Source organism: Silene latifolia, chromosome 7 (genome assembly GCF_048544455.1).
Source record: "Silene latifolia isolate original U9 population chromosome 7, ASM4854445v1, whole genome shotgun sequence".
NCBI lineage: Eukaryota > Viridiplantae > Streptophyta > Magnoliopsida > Caryophyllales > Caryophyllaceae > Silene > Silene latifolia.
This window is the reverse complement of record NC_133532.1, coordinates 100,078,872-100,101,328: the sequence shown is the minus strand read 5'-3', so window position 1 is coordinate 100,101,328 and position 22,457 is coordinate 100,078,872. Positions and strand designations below refer to the sequence as shown.

The 22,457-nt window shown below is 33.8% G+C and overlaps 2 protein-coding genes across 2 annotated transcripts; both read left to right on the top strand.

Moving 5' to 3' along the window:
* Positions 1–338: 338 nt before the first annotated feature.
* On the top strand, positions 339–1,256 carry LOC141590414 (uncharacterized). Its single transcript, XM_074411008.1, has one exon. The coding sequence runs from the start codon at positions 339–341 to the stop codon at positions 1,254–1,256; it is 918 nt and encodes a 305-aa protein (XP_074267109.1).
* Positions 1,257–18,230: 16,974 nt separating this feature from the next.
* Positions 18,231–22,036, top strand: LOC141591190 (uncharacterized). Its single transcript, XM_074411570.1, has 3 exons — positions 18,231–18,474; positions 20,812–21,727; positions 21,820–22,036. The coding sequence occupies exons 2-3, from the start codon at positions 20,833–20,835 to the stop codon at positions 21,861–21,863; spliced, it is 939 nt and encodes a 312-aa protein (XP_074267671.1). The 5' UTR covers positions 18,231–18,474; positions 20,812–20,832; the 3' UTR covers positions 21,864–22,036.
* The last annotated feature ends 421 nt before the right edge of the window (positions 22,037–22,457 follow it).

Genomic DNA, 22,457 nt, shown 5'->3' with positions numbered 1-22,457 from the left:
CAAGGTGTGTGCTTTCGCCGCGAGGAGGGTTCGAGCTGGAGATGAAGGTCGAAGAGCTAATGGTGGCGGGGGAGGCTAGGTGGGATAGAGAGAAAGTTGAGGCTATGTTCCTACCCTTTGAAGCGGAGAGGATCATGAACATACATTTGAGTGAGTTAGTACAAGAGGATAGTTGGTGCTAGGATGGCGCGCGTGATGGGGAGTACTCGGTTTGGGAGGGATACCGGCTGCTAGCAGCGGAGGAGTGTGAGGAAGGGGAGCAGTCCGACACTTCTATGGGCAGCTGGCTTTAGAAAGTGATTTGGAGTACACCGGTGTTACCACGTATTAAGGTGTTCATGTGGCAGCTGTGTAGTGATGCGCTTCCGGTTAAAGGCAATATAGAAACTCGGTTTCGGGATTTTGATGGGTCTTGCCCTAGGTGTCACGTTGTTGCGGAGTCATATATCCATGTTGTTCGAGACTGCGGTTGGAATGAGAAGATATGGGAGATGGTCGGGTTGGAGGTCTTTAGGAGTCATAGTAGTATGCGTATAAGGGAATGGGTGGAGGCCGAGTTTCGTGGTATGGGGGAGGAGGGACGTGTTCTTTTTATGACTTCGTGCTGGGTGATTTGGGAGCAGAGGAACAAGTTATTATTCGACAACGGGAAGTGGACAAGTGAGGGAGTTGCAAGGAGAGTCACGGACGTGGTTTGGGAGATGGCGAGTATGACGGTGGGTAAGGCTGAAGAGGAAAGGGGGAGGGGAGAGTCGACAGGCGCTGGTAGAGGGGGTAGGCCGAGTGATGGTATGTGGAAGATAAATGTCGATGCGGGTGTTAAGGAGGGGTTGGGTGTTGGGTTGGGTGCAGTTTGCCGTGACGGTGATGGGCGGGTGGCATGGGCGGTGTCTGTTCAAGCCTCGGGTACTCGATGTGTGAAAATGGCTGAGGCGGAAGCTATTCTTCTTGGCTTGAAAGAGGCTAAGCGAGTTGGGATGCGGAGTATCATTATCGAAAGCGATTGTCTTAATGTGGTTGCTGACTTGAAGAAGAGTAAAAAGGGTCGGAGCGATATCTTCCTTATTTACGACGAGATTTTAAGTTTAGTTCTATTTTTTTATTCTGTTCTATTTACATATACTCGTAGGGATTGTAATAAGTTGGCTCACTTATTAGCTCATGCTACGCCGTGGACCATAGGTAGGAGATTTTGGATGGATGATTTACCCTTGTCATTTGTGCATGCTGCAGGCCAGGATTTAATTAATATATGATAAACCGCATTGGTTTATTTCAAAAAAAAAAAACTTTAATCTTTCCTTAATCAATTATTAATCACTTCTTATATTAACTTAAAATTAATATTGTTCAATTGTTTACATTTAGTATTGGGTTGTTAATTGGAGATTGGTGAAGATTATTCTTCTATTTAATCAAAGGTTACAACTTTGTCTTCAAGATTATTAATTGTTCATCTTTCATTTGTTTACATATTGAATTGTTTAGTTAGTAAAATTTGCAAACATTTTTCCACTTGCTTGTTTTATGCTAAATTCTTCATCTTTTGCTTATGTCACCATGAGTATGTGTGAGTGGTGCCTTATTAGGATGTAGGGGAATCCCTTGTAGTGTTAAGGAGAGGCTTTGGCATGGATTAATGGTAATTCTTGGGTTGTTTACATTTACTACTTGTTATGCACATAAGGTATTTGTAGAATTGTTCAAATGAGTAAGTTGAGTTAATTCTTTAATCTATCTTATTTGAGTTTAGATTTGATTTTTGAGTTAGATTAATTTAATGAGTAAGTTTTAGTCTTGGTCAAGTGTAGAATTTATATCGAATTTAGAATCTACATGTTGTAATTAACAACCTAGATAAGCATTAGTCCATGCCTATTTCCCCTTTACTACTTGGGTGAACCCGACCATCCTAGTCTCCATCATTTTAGACCATCTTAATCGTTTTATGCTAAATTCTTCATCTTTTGTTTACATTTTAATCATTAGTTAGAACTCAACCCACCTCTTTTTAGATCGAACTAAACTAGTTTATAAACGAGTAATCCTAGTGCCACAATTTCCGCCCTTTGGGTTCGACCCTTTTTGCATATTACAACGAGCAATCGTTCACTTGCGAAAGGAGTATAAATAAAACTCATAACAAGTTTTTGGCACCGTTGCCGGGGACGGCAATATTGGATACCTGACACAACTTCCCATTGTTCAGTTCTTTGTTCTCGTTAACCAAAGGTCAATTTCTTGATGTTCTTTGTTGCGTTAACCATCATGTGCCAAAAACACAAACGGTGACGAGTATTAGTAAATACGTCCTTTACGGCCTTACCAATTCCCTTGCATTGATCAGTGAGTATAACCGATGGAGCTCTACCCATACAGTCTAACCATCTTCTAAACACCCAAGTGAAGCTATCCGCATCTTCATGTGAAACCAAAGCGGCAGAAAGCATAACAATACTACCGTGATGATTTACGCCAACAAATGGAGTAAACGGCATTTTGTACCTATAATTAAAACATAAGTTAAGTAAATTAAACATAAATTTTGTACACGAGGGATGCTTTTAAATTTATAATCATGTTTCATAAGCTTGGATTGAAGACTATTACATAGGGGCCTCTATTTCAAGGCAATTAGGTATTTGCTATAATTAATTCGAGGCAATTAGCTATTTGCCCTAATTATTTCTAACTAAACTAAGGAAAATGCCCTAATTATTTCGATTGACAAAATACCTAATTGCCTTTAATGCCTTAACCACCGCCCCTGCCATCACCTCCGATATCAGAGATATATGATTGCTAATTTGCATATATGATTGCTAATTTGCCCTAATTATTTCTAACTAAACTAAGGAAAATGCCCTAATTAGTTCAATTGGTAACATATGATTGCTAATTTGCATAAGGAGTGTTCAATTAGTTCTTCCGCATCAAAAGTTAGTGAAACAAAAAAATCATCAAAGATAACCATATGCTAACTACTGATTTTGAAAGATCATCCGTAATTAAGCAATTTGGTAAGCAAACCACTGATTTCGAAATAAGCTAACAACTGGTTTCGAAATAAACAAACTACTCGATTTATACCTAATTCGAAATAATAAAAAGGTCTTAAATAAATGACATAATTTGGTCACCTGTTAACACAAAATGTAGCATCATAAGAAATTGCATCACCAAATGCCTTCGTCATTCCTCTACAACGTCCATCAGCCCAAAACACGTTAAGTAGCTTGCCTTGAAAATCCGTCTCGATGGCATAGTAAAAATCTGGATCAACTTCCTTAAGCTTAATAAATCGTGCCTCCAAAGCCGCTGCATCCCCGTTAATTTTACTACGTCTTCGTTCTTGATTAAGAAAATTCCATATGTCATGCGGGTTGATGTGTAAATTTTCATGCCCACCCGCTTCTCTAACCAGAATGTGAAAGTTATTAGCAATAGAAATACTGGCAGCGTCGTTTAATAAGGCTCGTCTTTTAAAATATCCTTCAAACAACCGGTAACTAACCATGTGACGAGTATTTTTAGGTTTTAATTCATGATTGTGCTCCAACGAACACTGACCGATGATAATAAAATCGTTTTGCAACGATGCTTCTATGGCAAATTTGTATTTCTCAAAGTTTGCAATATCTTTATACCCGTTTTGTTTGCTCAGATTGGCCCCTCATGTGCAACATAATCTTATTCGCTTAATCATGTAGAAACGAGTTTGTTTCTTTCCCATACCATTGCGCTTGACACCTCTTTGCTGGTACTTCTTCACTAGTTCAGAACACCTAACAAAAATTTGAAAGGCGTTTTTATAAGCATATAGGCAAGAACGCAGCAAACTCGTCACCATTCACAAAAGACATTCCTCTGGTGGGAGTATTAACTTCCAAAGAATCGCCATTACCGCCAGTGTTTAACATATTTCCTACCTTTTGCACCCATCCTACTTCAACAACTGGAGGAGCATCGTCAAAATCGTCTGTATTGGCAACATCGTTACTCATATCATCATTGACAATAACAATGTCATCACTACTTGAGTCATTGTTTTCTTCTTCCCATGGTTCATTCAAATCAAAATCCATTTTATTGTAAGTTATTTTTTCGATCAAATTTGAACAATTTGATCAATAATACGTTTCTTATAAATTGATTGATTATTGATTTTTTTCAAATCTTTTACGGTTATTGCTAACACAAAAAATATTTAACATCTTTTTGTAAAATCTCTCAACAATAAGATAAAATATTTAAAATAATATTCCACAAATCAAGCTAAAATCTTTTCTAATAAGGAAATATTAAAAATTAAATCCAAAATTTTAAATAAGGGAATTTGTAATTGAGGTAGTTTTTAAATAAGGCAGTTTTAAAATCATGAAAACAAATATTTGACTTAGGTGGTTATTAATCAGTTTAGGGTTTAGTTTTAACAATATAATGAATTGTAATAGGTACTTAGACGTGTTGATACCTCTAGCTTAGATGGTTACTATACTCTTTGCAAACATTAGCCCTCTACTAACGACAACCCGTGCTCGAATCACCTTAGCAACAATTTTTTGTACCTGTTTTTTCGATTAATCAAGTTAGGGTTAGTTAATTTCGATTTCGATTAATCATTACATAAACATTTACATTTTGATTTTGATTTTTATTAAGGCAAACATTTGTTCAAAAATTGAATTAGGGAATCAATTAATCAATTTGGGTTATTTGAATTTTGACGATTACAATTAGGGTTGATTAATTGAATTAAGGTTCATCATTTTGACTAATTGAATTTGATTAGCTTTGATTAATGAAATAAAATTAGGGTCAATTGATTTAGGTAAATTTAATGAAATCAAAATTTTGAATTAGGGTTTTCATCAACTTGATTAATGAAATCGAAATTTTGAATTTGTTTTGATTAATGAAATCGAATTTTGGAATTAGTGTTTTCATCAATTTGATTAATAAATTTAATTAGGGTAAACTGATTTGGAATAATCTAAATCGATTTTCAATAATTGTTAATTTGATTGAGAATAACCTAAGTCGATTTTAATTGAATGGGATGAATCTAATAACAATAATTTAATTTAATTCGGTTTTTGTCTATTTTATTTTACTGTTTTTAAAAAATCGATTTTCATTATTATAAAATCTAAATAACAAAAAAAAATATAAACAATAACATAAAATTAGGTAATTAAATGAAATTATAGAAAGTCAAAACAAATAAAAAACTTCCATAAAAATTGTAAACTACTATAGTTAACTTGCTAACCCAATATGATAATTTACTAATCTAACCTTACTCTAACCTATAGAAGTTAACTCTAGTTTGCCACGTGGCACATTATCATTGGTCGTGTATGAACTTAACTAGTTTTAATTCCCTTTCCAGGCTAATTGTAATGTATTTTTCTTTATGCCAATTATAGATGAGACGTCAATCACCTTTTTATCGATCTTCAAAATGATTTAATAATTCGCTTATCTTCTCAAGTTTTTGATTCTTTAAAATCATATTTTGATAATTGCTTAATTTTTTTCTTTTTCTTTTAACAAAATTCACTTTGCACCAGAGGGGTTTACGAAATCATCTTATTTTATGAATTTAAAATATGACATGTCGATAGTGATAAATAATTTAGTTTGCCTTTTAATTATATTTATAGATAAGATCGTTGGTTACGATATCGGTTAAATTTCAAACTTAGAATTAAAATGTAATATACGATTCACAATGAGAATGTACTGAAATAAATTACAATTTTATAAAAAATCGGAACACAAAGTAAGATCCCCTTATAAATAGTTTATGATAGATCGTGTACTAAATTATATGCATTAACATATTAAAATAACGACAAAAGAAAAAAATAACAAAATAAAACATACATTTGAAAGTCTCTAAAATATTAAGTTCTTTTAGATCTAAAAACTATTAGTCATTTACGTTGATGTTGTCAATATTGGAGTTACTATGTATATATATGGAGTAGTTATTTAAGCAATCCTAATATTTCACTTGTCCATATAATCTTCTTTATGAATCATCCCTGCCAAAAAAAATTAATTAATAAATTAATGTGGAGTAATACAAAAAAATAATGGAATTTGATTTATGTTATATTAATCATATCTTTATTAACTTAAACTTCCCCTTAAATAATGAAATAAAGAAGAGGGAATCAAGTCGTAGAGATATAAATATATTTACGTTTGTAATTAAAGCACAACACCACAATCTTGATAGCCCCTAAATCAGAATAAAAGAAACATATACATGACGTTGAGAATGTGATGAACACTTTATAACCCAGTGAAAATTCCATAAAAATAAATAAATTAATAAATAATTTTAAACTTTAATACGTTTAGCTTGATATAAATACAATGAAAGATAAGATTACAAACACATGAAATTCTATTGATGATAGGGATAAAAAAATTTTGACTTATAAATTCTGCCTTTCATCAAAAATATATAACCAGTTAAGGATGTGTTTTATAACTTTTGAGCATCCTTTTTTCATTATTATCAAATTTAATATAGAGAAAAATATGGAACAAAATTCATGACTTTTGAGCATCAATTTTTAATTATTATCAAATTTAATATAGACATAAATATGGAGTAAGGAGAAATGGAATGTAAAGGTTTTTTTTAGTTTGTCTTAAAATTAAAATATAGCATGTGGATGATGGTAGGTGTAATACCCGTCATTTTGGAGACCCGTTGACCGTCGTTGACTGACCATAGACACCTATCTAGACCTTCGGAAACCTTACGAGCTAACCTTGTGACGTTATAACCCTTTGAAGTTTTGGTTACTCGATCTAGCGGAGTTTACTCGATCGAGTAGCTTAGTCACTCGATCAAGTAGAGGCCACTCGATCGAGTAAGTTGTTTACTTGATCGAGTAACGTGAGTTCAGCGGGGAATTATAAATCGTGTTATCGTGAAACCCAAATCATTTCTGCACCTTTCCTCCTAAACCTAGATGTTGTCATATCCTTCCTCCTTCACCTTGATTCATCTTGTTGGAGCCTTTGAGAGGGGATACACCATGGGGATGGGATACTTGCGTAAGGTAGCGGTCTTGTCGCCGGAATGCTATGTATAGGTATGTTGTCATCATCATCATCATCGTCTCCCTTGGTTTCGGTTGTGTTTATAGTAGTAGTAATAGATGGTTATGCTGGTTGTTATAGGTGGTTATGGTGATTGTTTGTTGCCTTGTGGTCGTACGCGGAATCGCTGCGGTTTGCTAATGGTAGGTTTTCCTACGCAGTACTATTGATTGTCTAGAGTGTCGATTGTGTTGTATAATTGGTTTAGTGTCATTGTTGGTGGTGTAGATTGGTTATTGCTGACCGTTGTTGTTGTATAATGTGGTTGGTTGCGATTGTTTGTCTGTGATTCTCGAGGTGCGTCCTCGGCTGAGTGGAGTCACTTGCGGGAGTGGCTTCACGCCCTTGATTCACCCTCTGTAGAACCCGCCACAGAAGGGGATGTGCACATTAAGGAACATGGGTTATCGCTTGGAATAGATGAGCGAGGCTTATGTGGGAACTGCTGCGGTCCCCCATTGGCGGTGTGGATTACCGCTTGCGATTGGTAATCTGGCAGGACTGGACCTTCGGGCAGTCAGAGGTGTGTGGGTGATTGGAGGAGGTGGTCTATATGTGTTGCTACGTTATTGCGTCTGCCTTTATATTTGCTTCTTCAGTTGCTGACCTTGTGTGGTGTTGTTGTGTTGTCTTCTTGTGTTGTGTCTGCCGTGACCACTATGGTGAGAAGTTGATCTTAGCAGGTTGATGTCTGGATCATAGCTGGGTGCTTGGAGGGACGAGTCTACCACGAGTCATGGTAGAGATAGTTCACATAGTTGATAGTAGTCACGAGTTGTACCTTTTTATTTTGGTTAAACACTTGTAATTTAATATAACCGTTCTTTAATCGACATTTATTGATTATTACTTTCCTCGGGAAACCGAGATGGTAACGTCCTTATCTACTGAGGAAGGTCTTTTTAAGGCTCCTTGGTAGATGGGGGGTGTTACAGTAGGTAGTTTAGTTTGTCTTTTAATTAGACTTATACATTTATAAGGGTGCTGATTTTCGCAGTACACATTTTACTCATTGTAGTACACTGTTGACAATTATACCCCTCGCTCTCATTTCCTCATCCCATTTCTCTCTCTAATTTCTCTCTAAAGTATTTTCTCTAATTTTAAACACACATTCCCCTCTAATTTCACATACCCTATTTCCGGCGGTTGTGGCGGTTCTTATCAACGTTTTGCACCACCGTATACTACAGCCACATCACTATTTATTGCCTATTATATTATTATTTGCATTGAATTTCCGCATGGCGAAGCTTCTCCCGACTCTTCCTTCCTAATGTAATGCATTTACTACATTGAGTAATGTACGAGTACTACTTTTTGCACTCCCACGCAGCCCTCCCTTCTGCAACTCTCCCTCCCGCACATGATTTCGTCGAATGGCCACCGATGACCACATATGTCGTCCTTCCTGCCGACGCCTATCTATGTGACCTGCGACATTCAAGTACTCTAATATCCTACTCCCACCAATTAGACCTTAATTAATTTTAATAAAAACTCTAATTAAATAAGATACAAAATATAACAAAGAGTTAAATTTAATTATTAATAATGGGTTAGTGAATTAAATATATGCTCTATAATCGAATAATCATTCATAATTGAAGAATTTGAAAGACGTTGATGGAGGTCAATGATTCAACAATAGAAAGAGGATGGAGAAAATTAGATTTGAGTTTTTCTAGTGAAGGGTAGACAAATGGAAAGTTTGGTACAAAAAGTACTGTAATGAGTAAAAAATGTACTGCGAAAATAAATTACAATTTATAAATGGATAGATGTAAAAGGAGAATCAAAATATGGAAAGCACTACACGTAATATTGTACGTATTTGGCAATGCGTTAAAAAAAGAATCAACTAATGAGAAAATTATTGTTGTTGAACTTTAATAGTGGTTGAATATAAAATAATATTTTTATAATTTTAATAATATTATTACTCGCTACATAATTGTTTTTAGTTTTAAGTTTGTATAACTTTAAAATAAATAAATGAATGCGTAATTTTTAGGTGTAATATTTTTGAAAAAATAAGTGTACTAATTATCAAAGGAAAAATATATAACGTTTTCAACCAGCATTTCATTATATAAAACCAGTTTAAAAAAATTAGTATGAAAAACCTTTATCAAGTCATTAACACGTTCAATTAGTGTACAATTCTTGTCAATGAGGCCATCAACATGCCTTTTAATATTATTTATGGATTAAAATGTTAATTTTAATTATGAAAAATAAAACTTAGATGTGATTTGTAGAGGTTACATCACTCTTGAAAATTTTAGCTCATGAAATACTTAATGTACACAATTAATTTAATATTAGATTAACTGATATTTTTGTAAGAAAATTTTAGTTAATTTATGTGTAATGTGTAAGGGTTAGTTTAGTAATTTTACATGTGTGTGAGGTGGCATCATAATAAGTTAGACCATCCCCAAGCAGAAGATCGACTTAATCGGGTCACCAAAATTTTTCCTCTTAATCACACCTTATTAATCTTGACCCACTTTCACCCTCCCAAGCAGAAGATCACGACCTAGGTCACCAACCCAATCATTTTTCCACTTTCAAACATTTCCAATTATTTACAACATTCACTACAATTATTATTTAATAACTACAACTAAGTTATTTTTGCCAGTTTAATAAAATAAAAACTACTCAAATATGTTAAGTAAATTAATTTTTTAGTGTACATTTAAAAAAAATCGAGTTAAAATTTTACTGGTAATAAATAAACTTTATTGAAAACATGGTTCAACATATAAAAAACCGCATACATAATTAAAAAAATATGATATTAAAAAACATTAAATACTACGAAATAATAAAATGCATTTCAAACAAATTCGAGTTACGGAAGTTTTGCCAAATATGCTCAGTGAGATCATTTTTCAAAACGTTATGAGTTGCACGATCACGAATCTCGCCATAAATTTCTATGAATCGTTCTTGAGGCGATCTTTTAAGACAATGATATTCATTCAGATCATCACTAGTTGAATTCGGATTATCTTCTTTGAACTCTGCGATTATGTTTTCATAGTTAAGATAAATTTCTCGTTCATCTTCAACTATCATATCATGCAAAATAATACAAGCCATAAGGACTTTCCCCATATTAACTCGATCCCAAAGAAGACAAGGGCGTTTGATGAACGCAAATCAAGCTTGTAGGACGCCGAAAGCACGTTCCACATCTTTTCGACAACTCTCTTGTCGATCTGCAAATAACCTATGCTTTTGAATTTGTGGCGCATTAATTGATTTAAAAAATGTTACCCAACCAGGATATATACCATCACCAAGATAATATCCCATATTATACTCCGTACCATTAACCGAAAAATTAACAGGTGGGGCTCTAAAACGTCATTAAAGAGTGGAGAACGTTGAAGAACATTAATATCATTAAGCGAACCCGGTGTACCGAAGAAGGCATGCCATATCCATAAATCGTACGAAGCGACCGCTTCCAAAATGACTGTTGATAAGGCTAAAGTCGTATCACCTATATTAAAATAATCCTATCTCAGTACTAACAAAATAGCTAGTGGTAGGACAAGTATCGAATCCAGAGGGAGGGGGTAATATTCAGTTTGTTAATATTTTAAGTGTCTTAAAGTAACCGTTTTCTTGAAGATTTGGTTTTGTTTGCTAACAACTACTTTCAATAAAATAAAGATCGTAAAACAATAATATTAAGAAGTCTAGGGAGCGGGTTCATTAGGTCAATTATCCGCCTATCCGGGGGTGTATTTTAATCAATTGAAAGGTCAATCAAACTATCTAAAGTCACAAGATTGATTAATTCTATTATGCCCTTTAGATTCAGTTTAACATCCAATCGCTATAATTAAACTCTATCTATCTGATTATCGCATCCTATATTAATTCTTACCCAGTCGGTGAAAGCATTAATTCGCCACACTAATTATCAATTTAGGCCTAAATCAAATAATTAGAATAAGAACAATAGTCAAACGATAATTATGCAATATTACTAACAATCAATTCATTAACCCTCTTCTAATCAACTTAGATCCCCTTTACTCTAGATGAAAGATTTAGCTACTCATGTTACTACGATTAACAACAACAATAGTAATTGAAAACATGATTAAAGACATATAATAAGGGTAAAGAGATAATAACATGAACTCGATCAATAATTAATGAAGAAAGATTAAAGTACCTTAACAAATAATGAGGAACGATTATAGATCTCAATGTGTGCTAGCCGACTAAACTTAGAGTATTTTCGAGTTCCGAAAGTAATAAAAGCGTCCCCTAATAATTCTTACGAGTTTAGAATATATAATACAAATAAGACGTGTTTTAGGAAAATTTGGAAAAGTATTCAGCAATAAGAGTACTCGATCGAGCATGCTCATACTCGATCGAGGACACGCCACTCGATCGAGTACAAGCTAACTCGATTGAGTACACAACACTTCTAAGCTTCTCTTCATGTAATCTTCATTTCTAATCTTCAATTCTTCTAGTTTCTCGTGCCATGCCTCGTATATTCTGATGTGCCATATCCGTAGTGCTCAACTTCACTTGTTTCACCTCGTAAATGCGTCATTCCTGCATTTTAACACATAATAGCGGCAGTATCGACATTCTAATGTAAAAGGAATATAAATGATATATTTGGCACATAAACCGTAGCAAAACCAACACAAAAGGAGTCATAAAAGTGTATATAAAAGTGATACATCATCTGTTGTCTTTGAATTTCTTCCGGCCGCATATTGTCCCGCCCATCCCATGGGACAATGTTTCCACTCCTAGTGCATGCAGTCAATGCTACCCAACATACCAGGAAATCCACGGGATTGCCCCATATGAAGTAACCTTCCTAAATCTTGAGGGTTGGGCCTGCGTAGATACTCATTTCTAAAGTAGCTGATTACACCTTATGGATGAATCGCTCATACGCAAATATTCATCTTCCGAATCAGTAGATGTACAATGTGCTAGAACTCTTAAAGCAGCCGTGCATCTCTTTAATGGTGAGAAACTAGGTCTCCCATTACCACCGACTCTTTGTTGGAAAAAGCGATCATTGGCGGATATAGCATTAACTATGAGCATGAATAGATGCTTGTGCATGAAAAATATGCGGCGAAATAACTTTTCAGGATAGACCGGATCCGTAAAGTAGTCATTGTACAATTGGTTATGACCTTCTTCACGATTTCTCCCAATGTTTCTCCTACGACGTCTAGGAGGAGGAATTGGTTGACGAATTCTTCTGTCAACGTATTCATTCATACGTTGGGCAATAAGGTTTTGTATAGCCACAGATCTTTCATTGGCTTTGGCTTCCCATTGGTAAACGAAAAGCCTATTTTGATCGACAATATTGTCGTTTGATGAATAAGAATTGGAATTTAACTCAGACATTCTAATAGTTTTTTTGTGAATGTGATTCTGTGAGAGTGGTTTGAAAGAAGGAAAATGTGAGAGTGATTTTGTTGAACAACTATATGGTGTATATATAAGTTTTTTATGTAACGGCTATATTTAATCGAATGGCTAAAATCAATCCAACGGCTATATTTCTAATCTAATGGCTAAAATCATTCCAACGGCTATATTTCTAATCTAATGGCTATAATCATCCAACGGCTATATTTCTAATCTAATGTCGTTTTTATTGACGATATGTCGGTTCTATTGACGATAAGTCGGTTCTATGGATGATCGTATTTAAAATATTAGTTGACATTTTAATTTTGAAATATCACTCGAGACAAATAAGCCAAACAAAACGCAACATTTACAAAAAATTTCCCAATAAATCAGTCCATTTTAAAAAAAAAATATAACGCAACATATCTAGATCACGAATATCATCATTCATATCTAGAACAGTCATCTCAATCGCGACTCTCAACAAAAAAAAATCAAAAAATCACATTCATATCATCATTCATAGCTAGCATTCATAAAATAAAAAATCACATTCATTTCGATTGATTATAGCCTACGATTTGGGTTTTATTTCGATTGATTCATAAATCAATCATTCATAACTCGATTAAATTAACCCAAAAAATCGATTGATTACAGTCTATGACTTGGGTTTTATTTCGATTACTAAACCTGTGATTTGGGTTTTATTCTTTTCATTCATGAGAATTGGGATTTCATTCATTCATGCGAGTTGGGATTTCATTCATTCATCATCGATTTGGAATTATTCATTTCATTCATGCAGGTACATTCTTGTTATTTATGTTATTGACTATTTGGATTATTTGGGTTTTCTGATTTTTTTTTTTAATTGGGAATGTTAGTTTGACTGATCATTGTTGAGGATCTGATTATTTTTTTGATTATTTACTGAAATCGTTGTACCTTCAACATGCACATTCATCATCGCTGTAAACTGATGACTATAAACCATCGAAATCTAGTTAGTTAATCGGCTTAGTTTTTTTAATTATTTTGACTGTAAATAATTCATGAAAATCTGTTTCAAATCGGGTTAGTTCAACATGCCGCAGATTGATGATTAAAATAATTCAACCAACAATAAAAACAGAAAATAAAAAGAGATTTAATAAACTAAATATCAGACATATATTTATCGATTAGCTTGTCCTTCATTTCTTGATTTTTCGGGTTCAAGTTTTGTTGCGAGAGCAATATGTTCAGCCAGTGAGCCAACCCATCTCCATTTTTGTTTTAATTTTTTGAGCTCTAATTTGTTTAGTTTCCAAATCTGATGTCATCCTTTTTTGCCGAAAATCATTTTGCTCTTTCGTAATGAGCCTATTTCCGTCAATACTTGAAATATCATCCGCACTAATTATAGAGTCGAGCACGACCACGGGCGCTTTGCCATTCCGCTTCTTTTTAGCTGCCTCCCGTCCTTCGGGTCTGTCTTTTGCGTCGACATAAAGACTAGACGGGCTTGAGACATTAACACTAGACGGGGTTCCGACATTTACACTAGACGGGGTCCCGACATTTACACTAGAAGGACTAGAATCCATTTCCGACCTTGACCTTTCTGTATCCGACTTAGAGTTTCCAGTGAGCTCAAATTGATGTTTTTGTGAGCTCCACTGCACTTAGGGTGTTTATTCATGATTTTATTGTAAACATCTAAGTCAACAAAATAGTTACCATTGTTTAACTTACGAAACAATTTCTGAGCTAATTCTATGTCGTCTTTGATGTTAGTGCTGCTTGCTGGTGGTCGATTTAAAATTTGTGTGTAGCAACCAACCGATTTTCTCACTACGCAATTGAGTCGTTTATAGCGACTTTTCATTCCCTCGATACTTCTAATCCCAAATTTATTTTGGTTTTGATTTTCCGTATGATTTTTTCATACAACTCAAATACATCATTCCATCTTGTGATGGTTCTTTGATTTTTTTTCCAAGCATTGAGTTGGTGCTACATATAATCCAAGCGGATATAAGAGCTTCATCCTCCTTTTCAGTCCAATTTCGATCATCCAATTTTGATTTAATTGTTGTTTAGTTATCCTACTCAACCTCGTGGTTGACCGTGTATTATGTAAACACATGTAATGAACCAATTATTGGGGAGCAGATTGACTGACATGTTAGCTTATGAGATGTGCTGGATGTTTGGAGGGAGCTTGGGACGTATGACCTTCGTCAGAGTCTAGAGATCACATTTATATATTCAGACACTATTTATTTTAATTTCGTTGCTATTGTAATAAACTTAATTTATCATTTAACATTGGAACTTTTGTAATAAAACCGTTTGAGATAGTTTAATTATATCATTTTAGAGTACTTTGATAATTGTTTGTCTTTTATACTTACTATCTCATGCAACTCAGATGGTAACACATTTATTAATCTGGGAATGTCTTGCTAAAAACTCCTGAATAAATGAGGGTGTTACAATAATTAGGTGTGATGACATTGATTTTCACTTCTTTTCATTGCAATTACTTATGAAACACATCTTTTTTAAAGAAAAAATTATTTTTCCCCAATCCCTCCATATATTCTCTTACATACTATTTTCTCTCTCTCCACATATTCCCTTTTCTTCACATAATATTTTCTCTCTCTCCTTTTAACATGTCTTATTCATCTAACAATTGGAGAAAGAACAACTCCATTGAAGGACATTGCATGGAGTCTATGTGACATTTACATATACAACCCTTGAAATTCTTCTTTCACTCCTCAACTTTTTGGGTACTAAGGATAAAATTATTGGTAGTCTTGAGACAAGATTTTAGTAAATTTTAAGACAAGACTTACTCAAGACTACCAATAATCTACCCTACTCTTGACAAAGTCTTAAGTTGAGTCTTGGAAATCCAAGACTCAACTTAAGACTTTGGACGAGTCGTGGCCCCATCTTAAAGAGAAATTGACAATTGAGTAAATCTCATGTGTTATTTCTTTTTTGTGAAAAAAAAGAGTAAAGTAAAAAAGTAGAGTCTGAGGTGGGTCTGAAGAATAAAGAAATAATTAAAGTTAGTGGAAAGCTAATGTGGCAGAGTCTTAAGACTTGAGAGAATCTTACTGATAATCTCACCCTTAACTTTTGCAATTAAGGTTTAGGGTTGTGAAAATCGGTGTCATAAGAATCATTACCTAGGTTAAAAAAATTAGTGCTTTATCAAACTTCATTTCTTTGAGTATATTACATTTTATTATGGTTAATAATTCTTCAAGACCACACTCCTACCACAAAAAATGCAAGTTTAATTTCGAAATTCAAGTCCTGTAATAGAGTTATTTCTTTCCAATCACTAGAGGAAGAATACATGTTAAAAGGAGAGAAAATTGTATGTGAAGAAAAAGGGAAAGTAAGAGAAAAAAAATCTAGGGAATGAGGGGAATAAGAGAATTGATATCCACCTTCTCTTTTTTACTTTTTTTTTTCTATCTTCTCCTCTAATAACCGGTTAAAATATAATATATTTGGCCTCATCCACTTATCACCCGGCCCCAACCGATATATATTAACTAAATCGATTGTGGAAGAGAAGGTGGGAAGGAGAAGTTAGATAGCATTTATAGGGAAATAATTGAATAAAAAGAAGAGGGAAGGCGTGTTTCATTAGTAATTGCAATAAAAGGAAGGAAAACGCCATATTTTCACACTTAATTGTGCCATATAGGTACTTAACGGAGCTAATAGACATTTTTAGTGAGTTTGATCACGTTTGGGAACAACTAATGGAGTTTAAGGGTATAACTTATATTTAGTGAAAAGTAGGGGTACAACTCAGAAAAGTGAAAACTTAAGAGGTACAAGAGAGAATTTCCCTTTTTATTATTTCCTTTTTACTAAACCTTCTATTAATGGGCTACTGTCTTTTATTGGACTCGTCTTATGCTATAAGACGATATTATAAGAGAGTTACTAGGGCTATTAATGAGACGAGACAACTCGCAAGCAACTCGAGATCAGCTCGGCTCGTGCGAGCTCGACTCAGGCTCGGCTCGAGAGCTTAACGAGTCAAGCCGTGCAAACGTTGGTTCGACTCGAAAAGCTCGCGAGAGGCTCAAACTTGTGTGATTAGATAAGATATTGCTCATATGTTGTGAAAATATTATATCATTATTATGTATTTGTATCACACATTTCAAATGTCTCACTGATTTGTCAAATATTTTTACATTTAACTTTCGAGCCTTTTGATTGAAAATATCGGAATAATTTTTTTTTAAAATATAAAAAAACAATTATATATAGGCTCGATTTGAGCTCGAGTTTGGAACGAGCTCACACTAAAGCTCGCAAACTTAATAACGAGCACATTTTTTTCAAGCACGGGTAAGCTCGAGATCAAGTTTTGGTTCTTGAGCACAAGCCGAGCAAGGCCAAGCTCGGGCTCGGCTCGTTAACACCCATAAGAGTTGCTGTATTTAGAAACAAAGTTATAAATATACAAGGTTGAATAGATGTTTCAAAATTCATTTTCAAAAGCGAATAGTCAAATTATAAGTAAAGTCGTGACATAATTAATGTAACTATTTTCTTTCTTAATATCAAAGAGATCTTAGTCGGGTGAAATAGACATAAAGTCGAGATCAAATTATCATTCTCTTTATATTTGTATTTTCTAATCATTTACACCATAAAAGTAAATACTAAAATTACTTCCGCCTTTACAAATCAATAGTTAAATAAATTTTGAGATATTCTCTCGTGTACCCCTGAAGTTTTTCGTTTCTAAGGTGTGTTGGAATATGTGTCCTCCGACAATAATGCGATCACGACTGTTGATCATGATGATCACATGTTTAAATCTCAATGTAAAGAGTACAATTAGGAAGTAATATTTTACTGTCAACTGATCAACATATATCGGTAATGATTGGCTGACTAGAGTTTGACATTACTGTCGTGCGACGGTGGTGATCAGTTGATCCCTTAGGTCATACCTATAGGGCAACACTCTTAATTGATTATTTAATTAATCGTATAATGTTACGAGTTAATTAAATTACTTGAAAATTGACGGACGATTTTGGAAGTAAAATTTACGTATCATATTGAAATGTGATTAAATAAGATACGATCTGAGTAATTGAATCGTATCATTACTCGGATGAAATAATTGTTTAAAGTAACAATTAAATTTGAATGAATTATTATAAATACAATCTGTTGTGATTTATAAATGGTAAAATATTTTGGTACAAGTAATTATGATATTACTAAGTCGATTTTGTATGTGACGTATTTTTAATAATACGTTGATTTTTAATATGTTAAAAATACATAACAAATTTATGTGACATGTGACATATTGACAAATGACAAAAATAAAATTGATTACTTGTTATCCATGTGTGCCGAAAATTAGGGGAAGAAATAGGCAAATATTGTGTTTGATTAAGTTAATGGAAACACGATGATTACCTACTATTTAGCCATGCAACCCTATTGTTTATTGTTAAGAGCAACAATTGCATGCATTGGCTCCCCTAAAAGCCCCCCCTTCCACCCGGTTTTTGAGAAGAAAAAAACCATCATGGTTTTTTCATATCTTTACCTAATAATATACAAAATGTTGTGTATTACTAATTCACTCTTACACTCATCCAATATGAGAATTCTAGAGAGAAAAATAATTCTCTTCTTCTTCTCTCTATAAACCGAAAATATTAAGTGTTTATAATATTTTTGGGTCAATTTTCTACTAAATTAATATTGTACTAGTTCCTATAATATTAATCTTAATTAAGAGAAAGCTTTGGGTATTAAGCTTAGGGAGATATCCTACACTTGGATCTTGGTTCTTCCATTAAAGGAAAGCTCAAGAACAAAAGAAAAGGAGATTTCTTTTGTGCCCATAAAACCGAAACATCCAATGTAAGAACATGATTTCTCCTCTATTTTACTCACTTGTTTGCATGCATAAAATCCATCTTTAATTTTATGACAAATTAAATTAAAACATATATGAATATGTAAGTATATAGACCTACTTTTCCTTCAATCGGTATCAAGAGCCATGGTTGTTTGCATGCAAATCGATTAAAAGTTTTTCCGAGTTATAAGAATAACATATAAAACTTGTAAAATTTGTGTTATTATGATATATCACGAAATTAATTCATGCATGTTAAAATTTCTGGTCCTAAAATATTTTAGGATATTTTGGTTAAATTTACGGATTTTTCTTGTTCATATAATACAATAATGGCATTTAAATATGATTTTATGAATAAAAATGTCATTTTCGGTCTAAAATTAGCTATTCTTCTAATTTTCCAGTGATTTTTGGATATGTTGTCACATATATTATTTTGAGATAACCTGTAAATTTTCATATTTTTTGGACTTGTTATGCTCGAAAAATGGATTTTTCATTATTAAATACGGATTTAGGTGAAAAATAGGTTAATATGAGTTAAATTTCGAATCTGGTCATAGAAATTTAATATGTTGTCACATGAAATTTTACAAGATGTGTGTAACATAATGGGCTATAGTGAAGTCTTTTTGCATGATTTATGGATTTTTGAAGAAAAATAGCATAAATAGTGACATTATTAGTGAAAAATTAATAAAACATAATCTATGACTAAGGAAAAACGTCCATTGTTGCATTTTATTATCTTTTTCAGATCTAAAATTGAAAAGTTGATGTATAAATTTTTTCTCATATTTTATGATTATTTTAGTTAAAACCGATAAACCGCAACATTGTTTTTCCGGGAAAATTTCGAAATTTTTAACCTAAGGTTTTGAACATTATGAGTGTCATGGTATTTTTCCAGAATGTTCATGAATTTAAATTTCAAATTTTGAATTATTTGAAATTTTGTGATTTATTTGAAGTTTATAGCTTATTTTTATATTTTTTAGTCCATTAATGAACAATTTTATAAATATGAGTTAATTATGGTCAAATTATTAGTGAAGACTAAATTTTGAGTCCTAAGAGGTTAGGGTAATTAACTTATGCATAAATATGAATTTATGTAATTTTTGTGATTATAAAATGTTGAAATCACGCAAATCCGTAAAAACCGAGTAATATACGATATTGGCTAATTAAAGGCGATTTAGCATAAAATTGAGCATGTTCATACATATATAATGCTGCATTTTCTTTATGATTGTCATAATTTTAATTTATGTAACTTTGAATTATGTAATTTTACTTAGTATGGCCTTAGATTTTAATTGGTATTTCCCGAAATGTATGGGAATATCGATTCGGTTGTAATTTTATTGTGATCTCGTATCACCGTTTTGTAATTTAATAGATTTATTTTATTTTAGTTACAAATGTATAATAGGAAATTATGTAATTTATTATGTAATTTTATTCATTCCGGAGTTCCCAAAGACGGATTTCTTCAAGAATGGCGATACATAAAGACGGTGTTACCTCGAGATGCGTGCCACAACCGAAGTTCAAGGGACCAATGGAGTTGGTTTCCGAATATGTAATAGTTAAATAGTTTTTCTATTTTAGGAAAGGCCATACTAAGATTTATTTATTTTTATGCTTGCATTTTATTTTATGTCGCATGCATCGCTAAATCGCCATAACTAAAACATGCATCCTTATTTTATCGAGTTTATCGACCGTGTCAATTAAAATTTTCGTAGTTCACCGCTTTAGTTCACTTAAAACGTGATAGATAATAAATTGACATGACCTCTCGCTAAAACAATTAATTGAGACATAGCCTTACCAAATAGTAGAAACCATGAAAACCTATTTCGCGAGGGAGTGCACTCGGCCATCCCGGGGTACAAACCTTGTTACGTAGGGGAAGTGGGTGATGAATGTCTATCCACCGAATTCGTGTTCATGAGGGTTTCATCGGCCATCCCGTGCCCAAATTAATGTGAATTTGGATCATGGACACATTTATTCGAAATTTGGATTGACCTCAACGGAAGTATTCGTGACCGTAGTCGCATGTGTTCCGGCTATAGATAAATATTAGAGTAATTTTATCGACCAAGAGTTCTAAAAGTAGAATCGATTAAACGTTAATCCACCGAGTTATATTAATAAGGGTTCCATCGGCTATCCCGTGCCTAAGTTGATATGAATTTGGGTCTTGGAATCATTTATCTAGTTGGGTAGAGGTCACTAGAAAAATGCATAAAACTTGTTTAAATCATACATTTTTACGAGTATTATTAAAACGACAATTTTTTTACTCCTTATATTTTGTTTTGTAGACCACTTCTTTTTCATAACAAATGGCAACACCAACACCAACTCCAAACGCCACACCTCTCGCTAGTTCATCATGGCTCCGATCCTTTATGGATCGATGTAAACTTGAAAAGAATGGGTCAAATTTCTCCGATTGGGATGCCCAACTCAAATTAGCCGCCGAAGGTGACGACAAGCTTCGTTACCTTACCGAGGCCTCTCCATCCGAACCTACTACTAGGTCAACCGCCGCCACTAGGGAAGCATATGAGGCTTACCAAAAGGAGTCTGCCGCAATGAAAAATGTCTTGATATTTGCGATGGAGGCGGACCTCCAAAGGAGAGCCTTTAAAATGGGCAATGCTAATGAGATTTACTCCAAACTTGTGACAATGTTTTCACAAGCTCCGCGGATCGTCCAATATGAGGCGGCCGCGGCATTCTTTGATCTCGACTTCAAAGAGGGCCAAAAGGTTAGCCCTCATGTGCTCAAACTTATGGAGCTTGTCGAGTCATTGAAGATTCAAAAAGTTGAAATCCCCAAAGAACTCATTGTAGATAGGATTCTATACTCCTTGTCTAAAGTGAAAGCGTATGTTCAATTCCGGGTGAATTTTAACATGCAAGACAAGGATGTGTCTCTTGAGGAGTTGCACAAGTTACTTGTGCAAGCCGAAAGGGACATGGGGTTAAATGTGAACCCACCCAAGGATGTGCTTAACATAAGCACTAAGAGTAAGGGGAAATTCAAGAAGAATGGGAGGAAGGGCAAGAAGCAAGCTCCCACATTCACCAAAGCTAAGACTTGTGAAGCTAGCACTTCAAAGATCAAGAAGGGTCCTCTTGATAAATGTCATTATTGTAATGGTATGGGACATTGGAAAAGAAATTGTTCCAAATACCTTGGTGATATTAAGGCTGGAAAGATTACTCCAGTAGGTAAATGACTATCCTTCTTATATGTTTCTAATTCAACTATGGTATTATGATGCAAAGTTGTGATAATGTATCTCCCTTTTTATTATAAATAGGGCCTCCACCAAGCAAAGACAAGGGAAAGGAAAAGCAAGCATGAGAAACCATCGAGAAGCTAGGGATAGCTTTTATGGAGCTTTGCTTTTCATTGTCTTATTTTAAATTATGTTTTGGATTTTAGAACTTTAAGTTTCCGTGTTCGACATGGAAAGGTATTTTGGATAATGGGTTGTATTTTGGATAATGGTGACTTGGTTTGCAACCCAAGTCACCCGTTTTATCATTTATCCTTTTTGTTCTAAAATTCATCTTTAAATGCTTGCTCATAGAAACATAAGATTATTCGCTTAAAGTGATCTAATAGACAACTATAATGACGGGTTTCATTATACGTCCACATGCTTAAGGCTTGTGTATGATCATTTATAAAGCAATTTGAGTCTATGAACTCTCTTAAAGGTATGTCAATCACCAAGTACACATATGAAATCTAAAACTATTAGTCAACCTATGAGGTAGTTCTCCTTATACTTCAAATCATTATTTGTGTCTCATATGCTATCTTTGAATCTATAGTGTATGTATTCTAAAGATAGAGTGGGAGGAAAATGAGAACACAACACACGAGACAAGATAAAATTGTGTACTTGTGTAAATGAAGATCTACGCAAGAGAGAATGATTTGAATGAAGGT

What these genes read in the sequence shown, in the direction of transcription:
- LOC141591190 (XM_074411570.1), top strand. Translation starts at nt 20,833, where the DNA reads ATGGCAACACCAACACCAACTCCAAACGCCACACCTCTCGCTAGTTCA. An exon ending in TGGAAAGATTACTCCAGTAG is followed by an intron (nt 21,728 to 21,819) that starts GTAAATGACTAT and finishes TATTATAAATAG; the next exon opens with GGCCTCCACCAAGCAAAGAC.
- LOC141590414 (XM_074411008.1), top strand. Translation starts at nt 339, where the DNA reads ATGTGGCAGCTGTGTAGTGATGCGCTTCCGGTTAAAGGCAATATAGAA.